The sequence below is a fragment of the Eublepharis macularius genome, chromosome 13 (genome assembly GCF_028583425.1).
Source record: "Eublepharis macularius isolate TG4126 chromosome 13, MPM_Emac_v1.0, whole genome shotgun sequence".
Classification (NCBI taxonomy): Eukaryota; Metazoa; Chordata; class Lepidosauria; order Squamata; family Eublepharidae; genus Eublepharis; species Eublepharis macularius.
Genome location: NC_072802.1, coordinates 48,679,037 through 48,703,793, shown reverse-complemented (window position 1 = coordinate 48,703,793; position 24,757 = coordinate 48,679,037). Strand labels below are relative to the sequence as shown.

Genomic DNA, 24,757 nt, shown 5'->3' with positions numbered 1-24,757 from the left:
ACTTTTTTGAACGTAATTCTTCACAACGTGCATAATAAAAGCAAATTTAAAAATAAAAAGAAGAAAAACTAAAGCCTCCCCCACATACATTCTCCTCCTTTTATGTATTTATCCATTTTAAGTATTTAAAAACTGCTCTTATCTGTACTTAACTTGGCTGGTCTTGCAACCGTAATAAACCTTTGATTTGATTGAAGAAGAAAAACTAGAGTCTCCCCCCATACACACACGCTCCTCCTTTCCCTCCCCAGGACTCCTCGGTGCTCAGGCGGATCCTTTCCTCCCATGCTCCAAGCCTCTGGAACACTTGGCTTGAGGCCTGGTTTAAAGATTCCTCATCTATTTCCGAGCAGCCTTAAATATGCAAGGCAGCAGGGGAGGGAAACCGTACCATCAGCACCGAGTTTTTGTGCGAGGGAACCCTTTGCCGGTGCCAATTAGAGATTGCCTAGTGGCCTGCTCCATGGCTTATTCATTACCTTCCTTTCCAGAGACAATCCAGCCCAGGTGATTGCCACAAAGATTTTTAAAAACACAAGCTTGAAATGTATGTGGCATGCATCTGTTTGTGTGGGGAGGTGATGAGACCATCCGGAAAAAAAAAAGAGAAATCTTTATTTTAGATCTTTTTTGTCATACTTGTACACAAGTAAAATAAAATGCATATATATATATTTATATTTATATATATACTGCAGTCTTGAGTGATGGAAAAGGAAGCATTCTTTAACAAATGCCCCTCCCGTAAACATGGTATGACAGAAAGGAAAGGTGGTTAAACTGCAAGATTCAGAAAAGCAAGAGGAAAAATGGCATTGATGTGTCATCTCCGCAGACAGGGACCTTGCCACGTCATTTGAGAATAGTTTCAAATTGCAAAGCACATTTTTTTAGAAACATTTTTAAAGGCATACTTTTTTTTGCACCTTTATTTTCTGTTTTATTCCATGGGGGTGGTAAATCATTTTTTAAAACCAACTGTTCTGGCCAAAAACTCTTGTGAGCGAGTGCAGTTCCGAAGACCAAATGATCAAACACACAGATTGCAGGAAGAACAAATAAATTATGTACAACTCTTTTGTTTGAGTGTGTGTTTTATAAAGGCATCCAGTTAACTTTTTATGTAACAAAGCTTTCTCTGGGTATAGATTACCTTCTTGTTCGCAACGTTTTGTAGAGGTGGGTTAAATTTTTATTTTTAAGCAAATGTCTGAGATTGATGTATCATTCATCAAGGTGGGAAAAGTTGCTCGTCTAACAGAACCAAAATAGGCTCCATACCAAGGGGGGAATCAATGGACTTAGCTGTGATGTGGAACTCTGGACTGTTTGGGCAACACGACACTGCGACCTAGATTTGTTCTTTTTAGTACACCCCTGCCTCTTTTTGGTTGGGACTGTGGAGGGAACAATTGGGCCTAAGAATTCAGGTTTCAGATTGGTCAATGGAGGGTCCACCACACTGGGGAAAGTCCCGAATGGAGAGTCATTGATCTGCTTGTTGCTGCCATTTTTGGAAAGGTCTGTCTCCACTTGGAACTTGGTTTTGGACATATTTTCCTTATCCTTCAGAGGGTTGTTTGGGGAAGCCCGGCTGCTGTGTGAAGATGGACCCGCCTTGCCTTTGGCTTCATAAATAAAAGATTTATCCATTTCTGGCGGGCAGCATTTTCGTGAACTGTCATGGTGATTTAGAGGTGGGTCAGCCGTCGACAATTTCCCAGACCTGGTCTTGGTGCTAAAAACGCTCGTTCTTATCTGGTTGAAAGAGTCCATGCAAGCTTCCAGGTCAGTGCTCTGCAGCCGTTTGAGATCCCTCCCCGCCAAGTGAGGAGGCAGGTGGCATTCCAGTTCTGAGGAAGATCCTTTAAACTGTTTAAACCAATCCCAGAGAGACCGGGCTTGGCAGTCACACACCCACTGGTTGCCATTCAGCCGAAGATACTGGAGAGACACCAAGAAAGACATGGTATCTCCCGTGAGCACCGTCAGGTTATTATTAAAAAGGTACAAGGTCATCACTTTCCCAAGGTCATGGAAAGCCCGGTGATGGACCACGCTAACCCTGTTCTGATGCAAAAGGAGCCTATCCAAGTTAACCAACCCCCGAAAGACATTTTCTGATAAACTCTTAATTTTATTACCATGCACAAAAAGATAGGTGAGGTTAGCAAGATCCACGAAGGTGTCGTCCAGGAGGTGCTGCAGGTTGTTATCCTGCAGGTAGAGATACTGTAAAGAGAAAAGCCCCCGGAAAAGACCAGTGGAGAGCTCCAGGAGTCCACAACGATCGAGGTGCAAGGTATGAAGGTGGACGAGGCCCTGGAAAGTGGAAGGGTTGATGGACCTCAGGTTCACATTATCACTGAGGTCAAGCTCTTCCAGTTTGTCAAGCCCATAGAATGCCCCAGGCTCAATTAGGCTAATGTTATTGGAATGGATCCATAGGATGGACATGTTGCGGCAAGAGGTGAAGCTGGTGGACCTGATCAAGGTTATCTTGTTATTGTGTAGGAAGATGCGCTGGGTCTGGATGGGGATCTCGGTGGGGATGGCACCAAGTCCCTGCAGCTGACAGCTGATGGTGATCTTGGGTTCACTGTAACATACGCACGCCAGAGGGCAAGATTCTGCTTCTGATGGGAAGTTCAAGCAAAGAACCAAAATCAGCAGTTTGCTTCCTAAAGGACAACAAAGGGAGAGGGAGAGAGAAAGGACAGTATGCAAATCAGATCATTAGCATCTTCCTCAAGCATCTATTATATTAAGTTGAAACACATCTTTGCAAAATGCATTAACCATACAACCTTGGCAAAACACTGGATTAAGTAGCTCGGAATGCAAACATTAAGACCTTCCCCCCAAATCAGTTCAAGGACAGAAGTACATTGGAAGAGGAAAACCCATTTTGCCATGCCAACACATTTCAGACCTGCATAGGGGCCAGTGAAATGGGCCATGAAGGGGACCCATACATAGCAAATCCTATACCCATGCAAGCAGGGACCCCAAATCCCCCTCGAACTCTAACAAGCAACATTATTTTTTTTACTTGATGTAGTCTTTTTCTGCTTCTTCTTTTCATCCTCCCTGCATTTCCTCTCCTTCTCCCTTTCTCTTCCATGCTCCCTTCCCTCCGCCATTTCTTAAACCACCACCACAAAAATGACAATTGTGGTTGGACCCATTTGGGAACCCCAAGCCATCATCTGAATCATCATCATTGCTTAAAATGGTGATCTGCTTCTGTAGCCCAGCACTTCAGCATCTATGAAGCCAGAGTGTCCTGGCCTCCCAATTTTAGAAATATGATTATTCCCCAGGACTATTATGAAGTATGCAAAAGTAATCACAAGAAATCCTCTTAAGAAGCCTTCCTGTTTTGCAAGTGAATCTTTCAGACAGTCAGACACTCAGCAGACTTTGGAGACAAACAGCAGACATTGCAAGGACTCCTGTCCTTCATCTGCAACTTCTTGCCAGGAATTTCCTGACTCAAGACCTAGGATGTCAGGTAGAATCCCTGGAATGGGATTTCAGAACAAGGGACCATCACGGTGGCAATACAAGGCGGGGGCTGCTCCCCCATCACTCATGTGGAGAAACTATTCCATCCCTTTTCATTCTTCAGACTTACTACCCTCCTATCCCCTTTGCACTTTGCAATTCCAACTTGATTTAGTGTTGCCTCTCAAGGGTTTGCCAGACAACACAGCAGTTTGTCACGACAGGCCTGACTTCCACCTTGGCCCGGAGTGACCCAAGTCTCTCTGTGCCTCCAATTTGTCCGGTTCTGTGTCATTGCCTCATCCAACCGACTCTCTGAACTCGGCAATCAACCTGCTACTTTGCATTAAAGTGTAATGAGGCATTAAAATGCATGAACAACATCTCTTGCCTCTCAAGGAAGATAAACCTTCCCCTGCAAAAACAAGCAGAAGGATCCTAGTGGCTTCTCCAGCTGACGGGTTGCTTGGGAACCAGTGGAGTATTCTTTAGTAACCCGGGAAGAGCATATTTTGGGAGACACTGTGGCTCAGTGGTAGAACATCTGCTTGACATGCAGAAGGTCCAAAGTTCTATCCCTGATGTTTCCAGTTTTTTCAAAAAGAGATCAGGTATTACCACCCTTCACATGGGTGACATCAAAAGCAGCCTGTACATGGGCATTCTCTGTGGTGGCTCCCATCCTGTAGAACAGCCTGAAGAGGTCAGGAGAGCCCCCACCCTCCTGGCTTTCTGCAAACAATGCAAAACTGAATTATTCAAAAAGGCCTTTTTACTCAGATAGAAGGGCTGTATTGTGGGGACGGGTTGTCAGATGCTTTACTAATGAGTTAGGGACCATAGACTTTACCGCTATGTTGCCTTTGTTACTATATGTTGTTTTCAGTATGCGCTCCTGTCATGTCTCAGGTGGGGTGAGCCACCTTACACTGCCACCACTCTGGGATTTAGGGTCCCTTGGGAAGGCCCAGAGTACCCTCCCAGTCCTTCTGACCTCCGTAGCTTGGCCAATAAACAGGCATAAGGACCCAGCAGAGTAACAACAAACAAAAGGATTTATTGACAAGGAGGTCAGTTAATATCAAACAAACAAGCAAGGCACATTAGCAACAATAGCTGGGTGAAAGCAAAATAAACAAAAGGCCCTAGCACGACTGAACTCACTGGCCCTCTGTCTGCCTGGCCTGTCTTCTTCTCACCCTACCTGGCTGAGGGCCTCTCTCCCTAGATCAAACCTTCTCTGGCCTGCTCCCTGGTGGAAATAACGCAGGCTTTTTTCCCCTCCCAGACTTATATAGCACTAGCCCTCTGTGTTCTGATTGGCCAAAAAGGGTGCCAAACGGCCTAGGGGCTCCTGGGAATTGTAGGCAGGCCTACTCCCACTGCTAACAGGCTTCTGAGGCCTTGCTAGGCCTTCCTGGCACAGCCAGATCATGACAGCTCAAGTATGATCCTACTGGGTTGATATGTTGTCTAATGTTAATCCTAGAATTGCTTATGCTCTGTTTCAGTGTTTCTTCGACTCTGTTTTGGATTCTTGCTAATGCTAGGTCTTTGTAAACTTGTATTTTATTTACCCTATGGCATTGTTTATGGAAATGTCCTTGATATTATTGACTGTACTAATCTCGCACTGTGTAATCTGCCTTGAGTCTCAGCGAGAAAGGTGGACTATAAATGACAGCCGCCAAGTGGGGCCTGGCAATCTCCCAGAAGTACAGCTGATCTCCAGATGACAGAGATCAGCTCCCCTGGATAAAATGGCTGCTTTGAAGGGTGGTTTTTATGGCATTATACCCTGCTGAGATCCTGCTCCTCCCCAAACCCTGCCCTCTCCAGACTGCACCCCTAGATCTCCAGGAATCTCCCAACCTGGAGCTGGCAACCCTGCCTGCACCGGAGACCCTAGTGAGCCACTGCCATTCAGAGCAGACAATACTGACCAAGAGAGAGCAATGATCTACCACATTGTAAGGCAGCTCAATATGTTTATATTTAATCACATGTGTATCCTGCTGTTTCCCCCAGGAGCTGAAGGTAGTGTATTAGAGGGTTATTGTAACAACAACCCTACATGTTAGGCTCAGATGAAAGATAGTCACTTGCCCACAGTCACACAGTGAGCTTCATGGCTCAGCAGCAACTTGAACCACCCTAACCGGATTAGATTCAAGGTTCTGGTATTGACCTATAAGGCCCTGTGTGGACTGGGACCAGAATATCTACGGGACCGCCTCTCCCCTTATATTCCCCGGAAGACACTCCAATCAGGGGACAAACAGCTGTTGGTGGTCCCTGGCCCCAAGGAGTCCCGCCTAACCTCACTAGAGCCAGGGCCTTTTCGGTCCTAGCTCCCACCTGGTGGAACGCTCGCTCTGTCTGCTGAAATCAGGACCTGGCAGGACTTACTATCTTTTCGCCGGGCCTGCAAGACAGAGTTGTTCCGCCAGGCATATGGCTGAGGCTGGGCCTCCTCTGGCCTGAAAAAACAGGGTGTATAAAATCTTAACCCTCCCTGTGAAGGCTGTCCACCATCCTGTTTTAAATGTGTATTAATACACTGTTGTTTTAATGTAGATGAATTTTTATTGTATTTTAATATGTTGTTATCCTCCCTGAGCCCGCTTGTGGGGAGAGCGGGACAGAAATTTGAAATAAATAAATAGTGCAATCCTGTGCAGAGTTACTCCAGGATAAGCCTATTGACTTCAATGGACTTGGACTGAATACCTCTGCACAGGATTGCATTCTTAAATCCAACATTCTAGTTAATGCTCTCTCTCTCTCTGGCACAGCTGTTGCTGGGAGCGTTACTGAAATAATGTTACCTCTCTCAAAGCACAGGAAGGTGGGTTATAAATCTCAATCAATAAATTATATCATTTGCCCTGTCAATAACACAGATATGCCTTGAATGTTTTATTGGGGCAATGAGAACGGTACCAAGAGACCAATAAGGCGGAGGCAGATTCTGTCTTTCAAGTAATCAAAAGCTGGAAACCTAAACCGGGGCCTACAATCTTGCCATTGTAACTCACTCTGAACAGTTAATAAAGCCGAGAATCCGAGCCAGAGACGTGCATTCTATGCGGCTCCCGTATCAGATCTCAGGGGGCCGCTGACACCTGCCTTACATGCAAGACTAATCCGTACCCGATATTATTAGCTTCTGCGCAGCCCTGCAAGGCTGTGTGCTGGGATCAGGCTGGTGACGTGTGCTGGCTGGCTCATCGTGTTTTGACACATCACAGCCCATTGTATGGAATAAAATAACACAAGGCGCACCGAGTCCCCTGCTGGCAACATGTCACACTGGGAGATGTCCCTTGGGAAATTAAAGCAATGTGGGCATCACTCTGCCCAGCATGATTTCTTCCCAGACAGGAGGAGAAGAAAGAATGTTAAAATCAGGGATTTTTTTTTTGTAAAAATAAGTGTCAGTACTCATATAGTAGAATGCACCAATTTCCACCAATTTCCACCTCCCTCTGTAGATCCCGACTAGACTGTTCCTGAGGGTCCACTCTCTCTTTCTCTGGCTGAGTGGGACAGGCCAGCATATGAGGCTCAGGACTTGGGAAAGGCCCCTTTCCAAAGATGCTGGTACTCAGTCCCAGTGAATACAGACACAAAAAAGCCCTGCTTAAAACACCCAGAGAGATGCAAATGGGGGCCAAGAAACAGAGCCCAGACACTCACGCACTGAGTCAAGGAGCTAGAGTAGTGCAGAATGGCAGGTACAGCATAGCCATTAGCCACTCCTTTCCCTAAGGAATGAAGGCCCCAACATGCATACTCTGTTGGTAGCCCGTGCGGCTTATTCTCCGTCCATAGTGTTATTTGCCCCTATCCATTCTAAGGATTTGGTTTGAACGCCATCAAAAAGCTACCAAGGAACCAACAACATAAAGAAGATCCTGTCTTTCATATAATCAGAATGGTTACCCCAGTCAGTGCAGGGAACTGAACACACATGCCCTGGGATGAGCATCACTTTTGGTGGCATTACAGGTATTCCTAGTGCTGGCATTGCATATTCAGGGTACATCTCCAAAAGTGTCCAGAAGAAATGACAGGAAACAGGATGGAATGACATCAAGGCCCAAATCTGTTCCCATTAAGCAATGCCAGCAACATACTTAGAAGGCTTCACCCACCATCCCCACATCCTTACACATGCAATTCTACCCATGTGGTGTATGCAGTAAATTGGCCTCCACTAATGGTGCCGCATTCCCCGTTCAAACTACATACTACACTAACAGTGCCATCCTAAGAAGAGTTACTCCAGTCTAAGCCCCATAGGATGCCACTGTAATATTACAAAAATCAAAATCACATTTTTTTGCTGCTTGCATGTTTGGCTCAAATGCTCATCCACACAGCCCTCTTGTCTTGCCAGATACCCCAGTCCAGTTTGCAATCCTGTTGCCTGCACAACTCTTATTTCCATATTCAAATATATATGACTTTTATAGAAGAAGCCACTGATCACAGATAAGTATGATATCCCGGCATGTGATGGCGCTGGAGGATCACTGTGTGCTCAGCAACTAAATTGATGGTTGATGCTGGGTTGGGGAGGGCAGAAGGAAGAGCAGGGTTTAAAAGGGAAGAAAGGTCCAGCGGTGTCAGCTGAAAAAAACCTTTTGCAGAGGCTGTTGACCATGGAGGTCCATTCCCCCCCCCCCCCCGTCCCACCTTTAACTGCACTCATTTAGCACCACTCCCCAACCCTAGCTAAGTCACCAAGTGGCAATAATGCATACCTGTGTGCATGTATAGAGCTTTCTAATGGCTAAATGTAGCCTTTGAATGAAAAAGGCAGGTTTTCTTCCATAGTAGATGGCAGTATTGCATTAGGGTTGCCAACCTCTGGGTAGGGCCTGGAGATCTTCTGGGATACTGATCTCCAGACTACAGTTTCCTTGGAGAAAATGACTGAGTTAGAGGATGGATTCTGTGGGTTATGCCCCGCTGAGGTCCCTTCCCAGGATCCATTCCCAAATCTCCAGGAATTTTTCAACCCAGAGTTGGCATTTTGCTTGCAAGCCTGGAGCTCAAGAACATAGTTTGTGGTAGGAATCTTTCCCCCTTCAATGCACATTTGCAAGTTGGTTGCATCAGGGTTTTTTTTGTGCAAAGTTTTATTGATGTGCTCAGGCATTCCTGTGTGTTAGTAAAACACCATCCCCAAACCCCAGTTTTAAAACAACCAATTATACAATCACATCCAGATTGCTTTTTGTGCCATGTTTTATCAATGCCTAGTACATGCACAAGAGTTGTGCCAACCTGTCTTGCACAAAATCTGTACAAACTAGCAAACTTCAGAACAATGACAATTCCTAATGCATTGCTTTCACATCATAAATCAAGGCCAGATATTTTGAAGCTCCAACAGCTGAGGATAAATTTGGACAGAAAGAGCACGGAAAGCTTCCCAACAACTCTGTTAATCTAAAGTTGGCCAAGCGCAGCTTGAAGAAGAGTTCTGGTGAGCTCAAAACATTGTACAATATTTGTGTCAATTTAGTTGACCCTCATAAAAGGTATTACATTGAGTTTGTTCATTGTTTTGAATTCTGCATGGACAAATATGGCTGTTCACAACTTTTTTCAAGAGCAGCTAAAGCTTTCCACCAATTACTTTTCAACTAATGAATGCGGCCATGGAGGGCTGACAATGGAAAAACAGATGAGATTTTAAGAAATCTCTGTCCACCACTCCTGCTGATAACCATTCCTGTTTAGTCTGCACTATCAGCTGCTGCGGAGGTTGCCATCCTCCAGGTGGGGACTGGAAATCTCTTAGAATTAGAACTTATCTCCAGACTACAGAGATCAGTTCCTCTGGGGGAAAAAATGGCTGCTTTGGCAGGTGGACTGTATGGCATTATAGCCTGCTGTGGTCCCTCCCCTCCCCAAACCCCACCCTCCCCAGGCTCCATCCCTAAAATCTCAAGGAATTTCCCCACCTGGAGTTGGCAAGCTTAGTTTGGCCATCTGGGACTCTCTGCCATATGTCCCTGTTGCCTGCTCTGCTCGGTATCCCACTGCTTCTTTTCTCATCTTTTGTTTTGTGAAAGCTGCTCATCCTTTGTTTCAACAGAACAACTGCTCCATCTCCCTCTAGAACACGATTAAAACTTTGCAGGATGATTCAAGCCAAAAGCACCCCTAAAAGAAATATGAAACCTCTGCATCTCAGAGCCCTCAATTCCCTCAGAAAGCTTGGCTTTGAATTTCATGTTTGTTCCTCTGGAGCTTTCTTAAAAGCTGGTTACCTCCTCCAGTCAAAAAACGGCAGTGGTTCCCCTTTGCCATCTCCAAAGTGTGGGATGACTCAGAGAACTGGGAAGCAATTAGAGCAGGTCCATTATCTGCCTTTCCGCCGGTCCCAGTGCGATCGCATTGTCAGACACGGCAATTAGAAGGAAAAGGCTTTGGGGACCACTAATAGACGCTCCGCAAACTTTTTAAGAGGCCAGAGCAAAATGCAATTTTCTGCAGTTTGCCAAAGCCTGGCCTTTCCCCCCCACAGCTTGGCTCTTGATTCTATTGATTTGGAGATATTATAATGCAGCTTTCCTTCAGAGCAGGGTCAATAATCATTAGAATTCTCTCCTGCTTGGACATAAAGGGGCTGGGACACAGCTCAAAGCCTTTTGCTGAGGCAAACAGCATTTTCTTGCCGTGTCTCTGTGGGGAGTGATAAAAGACACTTGATTCCACTTTGAAATGGTTGCAGCCTGCAGTTCACCACTTTGCCTCTAAGACCTGGAGAGAAATTAGTATCAGTTTCAATAGCCCTGTGAGTGAAAAGAGGGAGTACTAAAAGGTGTTGTTGTTATCATCATCATCAACAACAATAACCATCAATATCATCATCCTCATCAATTTACAAAGTAACCTAAACAAAAATAGTCCCTGCCCTGAGATTATAATCTAAATTCAGCAATAAAGGGGAATACACAAAGGGATGATTGTGAGCAGTTTCACATATTTAGACTACATTTCAACTGGGGATGAAGAATAAGAGTCTAAGTACTAAATGCCCTTTTATAATATGTTTAAACTACACAGGAAAAAATAAAGGGTTAGGAAAAGGGAGAATCACAGCTACTGTCCCCAACCCCGACCCTGACCTCTGCAAATTTATCAGTTCTCTGTCCTCGGGGCCTGATCCTGTGCAGGTTATATGCATTACCTTGGACCCTGCTTTTTACTCATTGCAACACAACTGTGCAATGCACACAGAGCCAATGAATGCATTGAAGCTACAGAGACAGCTGGTCTGATCTTGCTCCCTACTTTGTGCATAGATCCTGGAGGTCTGAGAAGGACTGGAGGTTTCATAGAAAATGCGGGTTCTCAACAGTCATTTCCTATTTTTTGACAGTAAACAAACACTGGGTGTTTTCAAGAAGCTACTGGGCTTGGACCAGATTGTTTTGTGGAAGTAAGAAGTAAAGCTTTTTGTGAACTGTCCAATTTCAGGCTACAATTGGGAAGGAGGTGTGTATTTGAATGTGTACATGGAAAACTACCTTGTCATGGAGAAAAGTTCAGCCCAACCTTTTCCTCTCTGTTTTTCTATGTATAGGATGGCAGGGATGTGCAGTCAGAATTTCAATTATCAAGATTCAACCCGAGCCTCACCATTTTTAATCCATAGGAGTTAGCCGTGTTAGTCTGTAGTTGCAAAATAGCAGAGAGTCCAGTCGCTCCTTTAAGACTAACCAACTTATTTGTAGCATCAGCTTTTGAGAGCCACAGCTCTCTTCGTCAGAGTGCATCTGACAAAGAGAGCTGTGGTTCTCAAAAGCTTATGCTACAAATAAGTTGGTTAGTCTTAAAGGAGCGACTGGACTCTACTATTTCACCATTTTTAATATAGCAGATATGCTCAGGCAGGCGCATTGTGTCCCCACCCAGTACAAGAACCTGCTCCCCTGCAGCTTTCTAGCCTTAGTAGGAGGAGAAGGCAAGCAATCACCCCTTTACAAGGAAAGAAAATAGGGGATGGGGACCTATTCTGAAATGGGGAAGGAAGCTAAGCCCCGCCCATCCTCCAACATCCTCTAGCACCTTCAGTATTTTTCTCCCATCCTAGATGATTCCTAATATGAAAACAGGCCAGTAAAGGCACAGGAAGTTCAGAGAGCTCCTTTCCAGTATGCATCATTTTGAAATACCCCCCCCCACACACACACACACTTGAACATCCCAGGAAAGGCACAAAAACTCACATGCCAATGTTGCTTCCCTGTACAAGGGGGAAATTTTAATTGCTTCTAAAAGAGGGGAAACTGCACCTCTTTGCCTGCAGTTTTGTGGTTTGTGGGAATCCCTTGGATGAAACGCACATCCCAGAGAATTTCATTCTAATTGACTGGGGAAAGCATAGTTCAGAACTAGGTTTCTTGTCAAAATGAACAGTGGACAATCAGCTCAATTAACTAATATGACTAGATTTAATTCCAATATTAAAGAATCCAAAATTTTAAAGGAAAAAAAGAGCATCTCTGAAGCGCAATCCCCCCATATCCTTACAGGAAAGAATCATTTTAAAAAGGTACACCTTTAAAAATGCAACCCCACCCACTCAGATGTGCAGCTTGAAAAGCTCTACCCCTTGATTCTGCAGATGGGCTGTGGCTTGTGAAAGTGAGCCCTGGAGACTGGCCTGCAGATGGTGCTTTGCACCAAATCGCCTCAGGATTGTTTCTTCTCAGGCAGCAGGAAATGGCTCACACAGCTGTGGATATCCATCCATGCAGCCCACTGGACACTAAAATAAACCTCAGCCCCCGAGACAGCTGCATTTTCCTTAGGCGCTGGCTAGCTTGACCTCCAAACTTGGCTCTCGCTAGCGGAAGGAACCAGCTGTGAAACAGAGGTTAATATCTGGCTAATGGTGTGGAAGGAGGAAAGGAGGAAGGCTGGCAGCTTCCAGAGTGCAGAGCTTTTTAGCAGGTCTCATCTGCAGTGACCACTAAAAGGATTGCCTGCTGCAGATATAAATCAAGCAGCTTATTTCTGTAACCCTTTCTCTGCCTTAGGGATTCTAGAGAAATCCTGGTATTCAAAGACTGGAGGCCAGTTTAAATATTCTGAAGGTCCAAGCTGTAGCACCTTTTGTGGTTGGTACCACTTAGGGTTGCCAGTCCCTCGGTAGGGGTGGAAGATTCCCTGCTCCCAGCCTCCTCCCCCTGCCACCACTCACCTGGCTGGCAGGGGGGAAAGGCGGGGGAACAGGTCTCCTAGGATGCGGTCCCAGTGCAATGACGTCACTCCCAAGAGTGATGTCATCGCATAAGCCCCAGGAAGGCTCCTGTGATTGGGACCCAAAATTGGTCCACTGAGAAGCGTGGGAGCACTCCCAGGGGCCTACGTGATGATGTCACTCCTGGAAGTGATGTCATTGTGTTGCACTGGGAGTGCATGCATGCTTTGCACTCATTTGCACAAGGGATTGAGAAGGTAAGTGCTGGCCCATTAGGAGGGTAAGGGGGTCTGGCAACACTTGTACCACTTCAGGCTACAAATGGGCAACTATGAGTTGGAATGCAGCCTCATATTTTTTAACATGTCCTTGCACTTAAAAAACACTCTTACAGTTCAGGAAGAAGGATTCAGTCCTTCCCTAATACGTTATTTTTGTATAGAGAGAGGTTTTTTAAATTATTCTTAACATTGAGCCAATCAGTACATCTACCTGCAGCCTACAGTGGTACAATCTAAGGAAGAGCAGGATTCTATTGAACGTAATACGTTGGCCTTGGATCTCCATTTACACATTTCTACAACTTCTGACAGTGAAATAAAAACCTAAGACTAATCTCTTTCCCTCTTATAATTAAGTCATACTTAACTATGCAATTTATTCCTGTTTGGCAACTGACAAATGCTCATTTCTTCACTGATGTCTTCCAGACAAGGTCACTAGCAAGCTATGTGACACTTTGCAAAAACTGAACTTGCTTGAGAAGACAGAACATGTTGCAAGACTTCCACTGCTCTGCAAGTTTAGGAAAGGCAAGGTATGAGTGACTGGGGGGGGGGGTGTCAAAGCAAAGGAAAGCAAAAGTTTTTGTTTTACAAAAGAGAAGTTTCCAAATTCATCCCGAAAATGAATCTTTGGTGAAACTCTGTATCCCTTCTAGTTGCATAGATCCTTTCCTGAACAATTTTGTTCACCTTTCCAAATTTTTTTTACTTCCCTCCACATTCCCTGAATGTTTAGTGTGTTGAGGGATAAGTGGCACTGCCATCAGCTACCACAAATTTCCTCCAGAACCCCTCACACAACTCAAATCCAACCCAAACATCCCAGGAAAAGTGTTCACGTGACTTGCCCAGATCCATGAGCTTCCAGGGCAGCCTGAATTTTGTCTCCCTGGTCATTCCTCTTTGGGGTGTCCTTTAACTTTCCCCCTTCAATTCCATTTAATCTCCCTCCTTGAAAGGAGAAGAGGTACCATTTAGTTTCACAGCTGCTTGTTGGGTGGTGGATATCCTTCTCCAGCCCACCAACTATTTTCCATAACAGTTCTTTTGTTATACACTGCATGAAAATGGCAGCTCAAATGATGCTACTGCACAAGCCACCGAATTCGGGGACTGAGTTCCCAAACAGTTCTGAATCAACTGCAAAGAAAACTAACCACATTATATACCAATGAAATGCTTTTAAATGCCCCCTCTGCCCTTCTGAAATATGTTTCAAGTTCTATTACATCATTAATACCAGTAGCTTTGCCTGTTAAATTCAGCACCTCCTTGGACAGTGAGATTTGTAAGTCTGTTTGACAAGCTCTACTTTACATGAATCTATACTGACTGGTAATAAAGCGTTGGTCCACTGCTTAATACTTTATTGATTAACTCCCACATCAGAGCTGACATGATTTTTTCCAAGGGTCAATGGCAGGCTAACCAGGCTGTCCCAGTGCATTTAGACTTTTCAGAATGTTATAATTGAGCCTCAGGGACCTGTGGACTACTCTCGGAAGAGTGGTATTTGAAGGGTTACACACCCATCCATCTTTTTGATCTTGGCCTCCTCCTGGAGACTCTGACATCCTTGCCTTTCTCTGTTTCCTTCTCTCCTTCCCATCCACCAACCATCCTACCTTTTATCTACCCCTCATCTTCAGCTATATTTCTTTACTCCACTTATATTCTACCTTTCTCTACAATGGGGACCAAAAGCAGCTTATATCATTCTCCTCCTATCCATTTATCCTCACAACAACTCTGTGAGATAGGTTAGGCTGAGACTTGTGTGACTGGCCCACAGTCACTCAGTGAGCTTCACAGCAGGATGAGGATTTGAACCTGTGTTTCCAAGATCCTAGAGCAAAACACTAACCAGTACACCACAGTGGCTTTTGTGGAGTTGTTGCTACTGAACAGCAGCAAACAGCAGAGTTTGGGTGAGACATGGAAATTGCAGGGTAGCAAGTCACCCAGTGGTTGTTGCTGAGCCTGGACCCAATAAGTCCTCCTTCAAAGGCCAAAACAGACCTGGAAAGGGCCCTGCCCCTCCCTTGGCTTTTACTGATAAAAACCAAGATTTGAAGGCTGGCAATACTGTTGTGGTTGCCTAGCAACAGCCACTGAGGGCATTTGTTTCTAAAAGCTACAGGTGCTGCTTCTCTTACTTGTGGGGGAGGGATTTAAGCCCCAAAATGTTGTGGGTTTTTTAAAGAATTCAGATTTTCCTGCAAACCCGTGGCTTTTATCAGATTTGTATAAAGAGCTGTCTTGTCTGTTCATGGCTCCAGTCTCCAGATAGCATCCACAGACTTGGCACTCCTTCTATCTGGGATGGTCATCCTCTTCCACCGAGCACACAACTTCAGGAGGGATGCACATGGAGCAGTGAGGGAGGAAGGGGACACCTGCCTAGCCAGCCAGATCAGCTGAATCAACCCTGGCGATCAGTGGGGTGACAGATGTCACAGCCAGATCGCCCTCATATCCGAGGGCTTGGCCATGTTGAGAATTAGATATATTGGTTCCTTTCAGCTGGGGGAAGTGGCTGTGGCTCAGTGGTAACATGAATGTGTCACCTGCGGAAAGTTCCAAGTTAAATCCTTGGCATCTCTAGTTATAAAGAAATCATTCTTGGGAAGGACCCTGGTCTGCGAGAGAACCACTGCTAGTAGAGAGTACAGAACTACATGGACTAATGATCTGATTTAGTCTAGGAAATCTTCATGATTTTACATATGTCCGTTATTCTTGCACCTCATTTGGCATTCAAGGAAAGAGAGATTGGACAGATTTGCAATGGACAGGGATGTCTGACAATCAACAGAGCTGCAAACAGATCCTTGCCACCCAAAAGAATTGCACTGATAGATCAGGCCTGCTAAACATTGTTTGCACCAATCAGACTACTGGCTCACCAGCAAAGGTAGGGTTTTGATTTGATTATACATAATCAATGGATCTTGTTAGCTTGCTAGTCTGTTGCATCTGGAGCTGTGCCTAACTAGGCACAGGCTGGCATACAGGCTGGCATATAGACCGTGCTATAAGCTGGCAATTAACAATACAGAGTTTACTTTTAACAATACTTAACAAATAGCACAAGGCATGTACAGGCAGAAATACAATCAAACAAAAGTCATTTCTGATTGTATTTCTGCCTGTACATGCCTTGTGTTATTCATTAAGTATTGTTAAAAGTAAACACTGTATTGTTAATTGCCAGCGTATAGCACGGTGTTAATTGGTCAATACAGCATTCACACCATGGTCCGATTGTATTCTATTGGCATATAGACCATGTCTGCTTTGCTCCTTGAATATATATATGCAGTACATTTAGTAAAATAGTGCACACACAGAGAGAGAAACAAATAAATCAATAACTAGGGTGGATCTTTGATCTCTTGACAGCTTTAATTTCATTTTAAAGTAGCTGTGTTATTGCCACAGACATCCCACCGTCAGCACTGCTATCAGCCCTGATAGAGAAAAAAGACAGGCATTCCCATTCAAGGTTTTATTTTTTTAACATATGTGGTGGCACTGTTCCAGGGCTCCACAATTCCAGAGAATAATAGCTAAGATAATATCTGGTAGCTTTATCATAACTATACCATGGTCCCCTCATTTTTTTTCTCCTAAATGATGGCTGCAGAGCTTTCAAGGTGGTCCCAGGTGATAATTCTTAACATAATCACTGCAGCACAGTTAGTCTTCACAAGACACTGGAAAAGAAGTACAAGTCCCTAAGAAAGTAAATGTTGGAGAAGGTTAGGGAATTGTATGTGTTCGACAGACTTACTGCTTTGCAAATGGCCCAAGACGTAATACAATTAGGCATCTTATTGGAGCATAAAGATGAAATACATTTAGATTACTGAGCTTTGTCTATTAATGTGAATAACCTATTTAAAAACAAATGGAAAAGTATATTTTAAATCATTGACCAATTTAATATTTAATATTTAGTGGATTATCGTGTGTATGTGTGTTGTAAGCATTTTCTCTATTCACATTTGATACTGTCCTTGATACTGTATGAAACTGTCCTTGACAATGATTGTGCTAATCTCACACTATGTAATCTGCCTTGAGTCTCAGTGAGAAAGGCGGACTATAAATGACATAAATAAATAAAAGAAAGAAAAAGAAAGAATAAGAAAGAAAGAAAGAAAGAAAGAAAGAAAGAAAGAAAGAAAGAAAGAAAGAAAGAAAGAAAGAAAGAAAGAAAGAAAGAAAGAAAATGGGGGGAAGGGAATCAAGGACCTATATTTCAACAAAAACAGAATTTTCCAGCAGGGGGCAATTAACTCTGCCACCTTCCGTAACTTGCACGTCTGCTTCGGTTCTGAAAACATTTTCCCCCCGGCTTGGCTCCCTTCAAGTATCAGACTCAGATTGGGGGGAAATGTTTCAACTATGGAAGCATGGTGAGAAGGAGCAGGGTTCAGCACCAACCCAGGCACTCTTTTTGCTTAAAACAGGCCCACTTGTCCCTTGCTTTGGGCGCAAACAAGTGGATTCATAACTAGGGGTGTGCAAGCCAAAAATTTTCGGCTATAGCCGAAAGTAGAAAGCCGAAAGAAGATTCTCTATCGTTAAAGCCGAAAGCCGAAACAAGAATCTCTTTCGGCTTTCGGCTTTCGGGATTCTTTCGGCATTATTTCGGCATTCTTTCGGCTTTTTTCTATGGGAAAATGCCTCCGTCTTCCAGGACGCCTGGAGGAGGCATTTTCCCACCGAATAAGCCCAAAATTGGTGGGGACCTTCCTCTAACCCTTCTCTAACAACCACCCAAGTTTCAGACAGATTGAACTTTGGGGGGCCATGTTATGGCCCCCCAAAGCAGGTCCCCCCATCCTCCCATAAGAAAGCGAAGGAGCAGCATATTGTTAGCATGCTGCTGCTCATCTTTCTTCATTATTTCCTATGGGGAAAAAATGAAGAGGCAGGCTTCCTTTGCCAGGGGTGGCATTTTGCATGCAAAATGCCCCCTTACCCTCAGGGGCCCTTCTCCCACCCCTCCTCCCACCCCCCACCAAGGCTCAGCCTGCTCCCACTTGGGGGGGGCCATTTCATGGCCTCCCCAAGTAGGTGCTCTAATCTCTACCACTGACAGCTGGGGGAGGCTTGTGTTGCCAGGGGTGGCATTTTGCATGCAAAATGCCCCCCAACCCTCTGGGGCCCTTCTCCCACCCCTCCTCCCACCCCCCACCAAGGCTCAGCCTGCTCCCATTTGGGGGGGGCCATTTCATGGCCTCCCCAAGTAGGTGCTCTGCTCTCATCTCTACCACTGACAGCTGGGGGAGGCTTGTCTTGCCAGGGGTGGCATTTTGCATGCAAAATGCCCCCCAGCCCTCTGGGGCCCTTCTCCCACCCTTCCTCCCACCCCCCACCAAGGCTCAGACTGCTCCCACTTGGGGGGGGGGCATTTCATGGCCTCCCCAAGTAGGTCCTCTCAGCCCCTAAAGTCCACCCCTTACAGCCCCACACAAACCCAATTCCCCCCCAGCTGCCACACACAGACCCAAATCCCCACATTAGCCCCTCACAGACCCAAATCCACCCCCACCTGCCCCACACCCATAACCCCAGGAACAGGCTGGCAAAGGCCAGCCCTCTCCCTTTGTTCCCTATGCTGGGAACTTCTAAACTCTCTTTCCCTGGGCAATTCTGCACAGCCCAGGGGTGCCACAATGGTGGGCACACTTCTGAGTGCCAGCTGGTCCCTGTGAAAGAGCACCTGAACCACAGACACCCTCCCTCAAATTCCCCCACCACCTACAGAGATGGCTGGCCAGCCAGCCCCATTGTTCCCTATGATGGGAACCAACTGCACAACAAAGAATAAAACAAGAACAACACAAAATAAAGTTTAAAAAAAATTATTTTCTCCCTTCCAAAGTACAAGTAGGCAAAGCATTATGACACGTTACACCAGCAGTCCCCCACACAGAAAAATTAAAACAAAACTCACTTAACATCAGAGAATCACAAAACACGATTCCTGTCAAAAACACTTTATTTCTTGAACAGCTTTAGGTTACACAGCAGGGGGGAACACCAAAGGGCATGGCAGCACTATCTTACACAAAAATAACACAACTCACTTAACATCAGAGAATCACAAAAGCACAATTCCTGTCAAAAACACTTTATTTCTTGAACAGCTTTAGGCTACACAGCAGGGGGGGAACACCAAAGGGCATGGAAGCAGTATCTTACACAAAAATAACACAACTCACTTCACATTAAAGAATCACCCCAAAAAATTGCTGTCAAAAGCACTTTATTTCTGTAACTGCTTTAGGTTACACAGTAGGAAGGCACCACAGAGCAGGAAAGCAGTGTACTACAAAAAAATAACACAACTCACTTCACATCAGAGAATCACACAAACACAATTGCTGTCAAAAACGGTGAAGTGGGTTGTATTATTTTTTGTAGTACATTGCTATCATGCCCTGTTGTGCCCTCCTACTGTGTAACCTAAAGCTGTTCAAGAAATAAAGTGTTTTTGCCAGGAATTGTGTTTTTGTGATTCTCTGATGTTAAGTGAGTTGTGTTATTTTTGTGTAAGATAGTGCTGCCATGCCCTTTGGTGTTCCCCCCTGCTGTGTAACCTAAAGCTGTTCAAGAAATAAAGTGTTTTTGACAGGAATTGTGTTTTTGTGATTCTCTGATGTTAAGTGAGTTGTGTTATTTTTGTGTAAGATAGTGCTGCCATGCCCTTTGGTGTTCCCCCCTGCTGTGTAACCTAAAGCTGTTCAAGAAATAAAGTGTTTTTGACAGGAATTGTGCTTTGTGATTCTCTGATGTTAAGTGAGTTGTGTTATTTTTGTGTAAGATAGTGCTGCCATGCCCTTTGGTGTTCCCCCCTGCTGTGTAACCTAAAGCTGTTCAAGAAATAAAGTGTTTTTGACAGGAATCATGCTTTGTGATTCTCTGATGTTAAGTGAGTTGTGTTATTTTTCTGTGTGGGGGGACTGCTGGTGTAATGTGTCATAATGCTTTGCCTACTTGTACTTTGGAAGGGAGAAAAAAAATTTTAAAACTTTATTTTGTGTTGTTCTTGTTTTATTCTTTGTTGTGCAGTTGGTTCCCATCATAGGGAACAATGGGGCTGGCTGGCCAGCCATCTCTGTAGGTGGTGGGGGAATTTGAGGGAGGGTGTCTGTGGTTCAGGTGCTCTTTCACAGGGACCAGCTGGCACTCAGAAGTGTGCCCACCATTGTGGCACCCCTGGGCTGTGCAGAATTGCCCAGGGAAAGAGAGTTTAGAAGTTCCCAGCATAGGGAACAAAGGGAGAGGGCTGGCCTTTGCCAGCCTGTTCCTGGGGTTATGGGTGTGGGGCAGGTGGGGGTGGATTTGGGTCTGTGAGGGGCTAATGTGGGGATTTGGGTCTGTGTGTGGCAGCTGGGGGGGAATTGGGTTTGTGTGGGGCTGTAAGGGGTGGACTTTAGGGGCTGAGAGGACCTACTTGGGGAGGCCATGAAATGCCCCCCCAAGTGGGAGCAGTCTGAGCCTTGGTGGGGGGTGGGAGGAAGGGTGGGAGAAGGGCCCCAGAGGGCTGGGGGGCATTTTGCATGCAAAATGCCACCCCTGGCAAGACAAGCCTTCCCCAGCTGTCAGTGGTAGAGAAAAGAGCACCTACTTGGGGAGGCCATGAAATGGCCCCCCCAAGTGGGAGCAGTCTGAGCCTGGGTGGGGGGTGGGGGGAAGGGTGGGAGAAGGGCCCCTGAGGGCTTGGGGGCATTTTGCATGCAAAATGCCACCCCTGGCAACACAAGCCTCCCCCAGCTGTCAGTGGTAGAGATTAGAGCACCTACTTGGGGAGGCCATGAAATGGCCCCCCCAAGTGGGAGCAGGCTGAGCCTTGGTGGGGGGTGGGAGGAGGGGTGGGAGAAGGGCCCCTGAGGGTGAGGGGGCATTTTGCATGCAAAATGCCACCCCTGGCAAAGGAAGCCTGCTTCTTCATTTTTTCCCCATAGGAAATAATGAAGAAGATGAGTAGCAGCATGCTAACAATATGCTGCTCCTTCGCTTTCTTATGGGAGGATGGGGGGACCTGCTTTGGGGGGCCATAACATGGCCCCCCAAAGTCCAATCTGTCTGAAACTTGGGTGGTTGTTAGAGAAGGGTTAGAGGAAGGTCCCCACCAATTTTGGGCTTATTCGGTGGGAAAATGCCTCCCCCAGACGTCCGGGAAGACGGAGGCATTTTCCCATTGAAAAGCCGAAAGAAAGCCGAAAGAATCCCGAAACGTTTCGGCTTTTTTCTTTCGGCTACCCGAAACGTTTCGGCATTCCCCGAAACGTTTCGGCATTCCCCGAAAGAAGCCGAAACACTTTTGTTTCGGCATTCTTTCGGCATTCTGAATGCCGAAACGCACATCCCTATTCATAACTAAGATGCTCATATTCTATAAAAATTGTGCTCTCAACCTGCTTCCTTGGGTTGACAAATATCTACCCTGCTCACTCCGCAAGTGTGAATACCATTTGCCTATAAAAGTGGGGCCCTTTCCTCCCACCTGTCTAAAAGTAGGCAGGAAGGATATTTCAATAAAGGAAACAATCTCCAAGAAAATTCTTCTAGATGAGTGGAAAACAAACCAAAAACAGATGCGTTTCCCATTGAAACTAATGGAAATAAAAGAAAATGAACATGTCATAACATAATGCAATTTTTTTTAAAAAAATCCTAAAATGAACTGAAAATAAGAAGCTCATTCTTGGAAGGCCTACCCATACTGCAACCAACCTGCATCCAGCCACCTGTTCTCTGTCCATGGTCCTGATCTCTTGCCTGTTGATGCTTATATCCATTTTCCGCCATGACCAAAAGTATTTTCCATAGTTCTATTAGATCTTGGCCAGGAGGAGGACAATCTATTTGACCCTACAGTATAAAATGTTATTTTATCCTCTCATTATAGAGGTCGCTGCTGAGAGCACTGTGGACAGAGGGAAACTCATATTTCCTGCTAGGTATAAAGTGCCCGGGAGATGAAGAGTATGTAAAGCCATCAGACTACTAAATATAGCATTGAAATGATCAGCTGTAATAATAATAGTTGTATGATGGATTAATAATGTGGACTTTATTAAAGCATTTCAATTCAGTACCCAATGGAGATTGCTATTCCAACAGGTTGCCTGGAACTGCAGCTGTAGATATTAAAAACATGCCCACACATCTTCAAATAAAGCATCTGGCTAGACTGTGGTGTAGCGGTGCAAGCAGCACATCAGGGAAGGCAAGCTAAGCCAGACTTATTAGACGTCTTCATTAATGAGAAGGAGGGGAAGAAAAGATGAGGTTAATTACTCTTTTTGCACAGTGAAGCTGCCAGCAACTTATCAGGCCAGGAGAATAATATCAAAGTTGGTGGGGGAGGGGAAAGAGAGAAATAGAGGAAGTAGGAACTTGCAGATGGACAGAATGCAGGGAAGGCCATGTTTGGAGTGTGGAGGGGGTGGGAATCGGCTTCCTGGCATTAAAAATTGAATCCTGATGGGTGAGAAGGTCAAGGCCTGATCATGAGTGGAAATATGCATGGGTGAGTGTGTGTGTGCCCCAAAGAGAGGGAGATCCTGCACCCAAACCCAATTTTTGTAGTCACTTCTGGTAATAAGTTAGGAATGAACTAACAAATGAATGAACATAGCACCATCGATAAACGTGGCATTGCACACACTAACGTAAAAAGACAGACTTGAGGAGCTTCCAATCTAATTTGGAAGGGAAGACTAAGGAAGAGGAGGAAAGAGAAAGAGCCATGGGTGACACATGTAGTAGGCGCATGGACTCGGTTCCTTTTGGTGAAGGGATGAGGATGACTTAGGATAAGTGCTTTATGGGAAAGGTGGGTGTGAACTGAAGGAGAGTAAAAAAGCAACAGGTTGAATAATGGGAGGCGGGTTTCAGAAGGGGGCTGGTCTCTTAACTTCTAGAACATTTCCTTGAGAAATCAGCTTTGCTCTTACATTCTCTATACTATCTATATATATATATTTTTACCCTACCTTTTCCCCATGGTTCTCAAGACAGAGAATATGGTTTTATCCCAATTTTGACTTCACAAAAACCCTATGTAGCAGGTTAGGATGAGAGCAAATAACTAGCCCAAGCAAACTGCATGTATGTCTGAAAGGACATTTGATATCAGGTCTCCGAGATCCTTCTCCAACACACTAACCACTACACCAAACTGGATTTGTTATCCCACCTTCCAGCTACTGTAACACAACTCTCCAATACTCTTCTCATCCTCCCCCACGCCAGCAACATACACACAGAACCTCAGCACAACAAATTCTCCACTTGCAAGTGAACATACACACGAGGTAGAGAAAATGGATTTGCACATGCCTTTTAACAGGCCTGGATTTTTTATCCTAAATAATATTTTCCCCACAACACATTCTGACCAATTGTAAGTAGGGGGTGTTGGGTGATATTCAGAGAGAAACAAAGTACATATTTGGCTTTGTCCACATGGCTTGTGCATCCAGATATGACTGGAGAAGCTGGGGAGGGTCAAAGATCAGCCATCTCCTATAGTGATTTTAGACCCAATAAATGATCAAAGACTTGGAGTTAATGGTAAAGCCTTTCTTTGGGGGGGGATGTTATTACAGCCCCCCAAGTTGCAGATGAATTTTTTAAAAGAATAATTAATATTGAGAGAGAGGATTTTCTTCTTCCTCTCTGCTAATGCTAGAACTTAAGAGTCATCCTGCAAAGCTGACTGCACTTTGTCATATGATACAAAATCTGCTTATGGAATTCACTGCCTCACAATCTGGCAATGGTCATTAGATGGTGTGACAAGGTATTCTACAAATTCATGGGGAAGTTTAGCAGCCATGATAGCTTAATTGAGCCTCCATGTACATAAGCAGTATAACTTTGAATATCAGATAGTTTCAACAAGCAACAAGGGAAGGATATCATTGTGCCTTGCTTTTGGGCTTCCCTTGGATAGCCAGTCAAAGTTAGAAAAAAGATTCAATGAGGCAGACCTTTGATCTGATCCAGTAAGTCTGCCTTGGGTTGCCAGGTCCAGGTTGGGAAATTCCTGGAGATTTGGGGGGTACAGCCTGAAGAGAGTGGGGCTGGGGCAGGGAAGGGCCTCAGTGGGGTATAATGCCATAGAGTTCACCGTTCATAGCAGCCATTGTCTCCAGGGGAACTGATCTCTGTCACCTGGAGATCAGTTGTAATTCCAGGAGATCTCCAGCTACCACCTGGAGGCTGGCAACCCTACTGCTCATAGAGGGCTGTTCAGCTTCCTCCAGTCCTGGGAGGAAATGATTCCCAGTAAAAAAGTATCAAGAGACTATGTACTTTATAAACAGCAACAAAAGAAACCTGCAGACTCTATTTCAGTACACTATTGTGCAGGACCCCATGATTCAGTTCCAACTGCTGGCTGAGTTCTGGCACCGCAGCAAATAATTTGACTGGAATACTTCTTTAATGAGGTTGAAGAATACATTTACTTAGTCTGATTGTGTAAATCCTTAACAAACTACCCAAATGGGATTATGGGCTTCATCAAATAGCTGGATTCATCATCCTCAAACATTTGGTTAGTAAAACAGCTGAACCAATAGAAAGTATCTAGGTTAAAGTTTTCTAGCTGTTATACTGAAATGAAAAAGTGCTGTAGTAACCATTTTGTAGATGCAGTAAATGCTAGTGAACATGAAGGATTGTAGGCTGGGGCTGCAGGGCGCCT

The 24,757-nt window shown here is 45.0% G+C and overlaps 1 protein-coding gene across 1 annotated transcript in view; it reads right to left on the bottom strand.

Annotated features, from left to right (window-relative positions):
- Positions 1-706: 706 nt before the first annotated feature.
- Positions 707-24,757, bottom strand: part of RTN4R (reticulon 4 receptor) — a 125,151-nt gene continuing 101,100 nt past the window's right edge. The window contains exon 2 of the mRNA XM_054996808.1: positions 707-2,681. Coding sequence (XP_054852783.1) covers positions 1,255-2,681 — 1,427 coding nt within the window. The 3' untranslated portion in view covers positions 707-1,254. The remainder of the gene's footprint in view (positions 2,682-24,757) is intronic.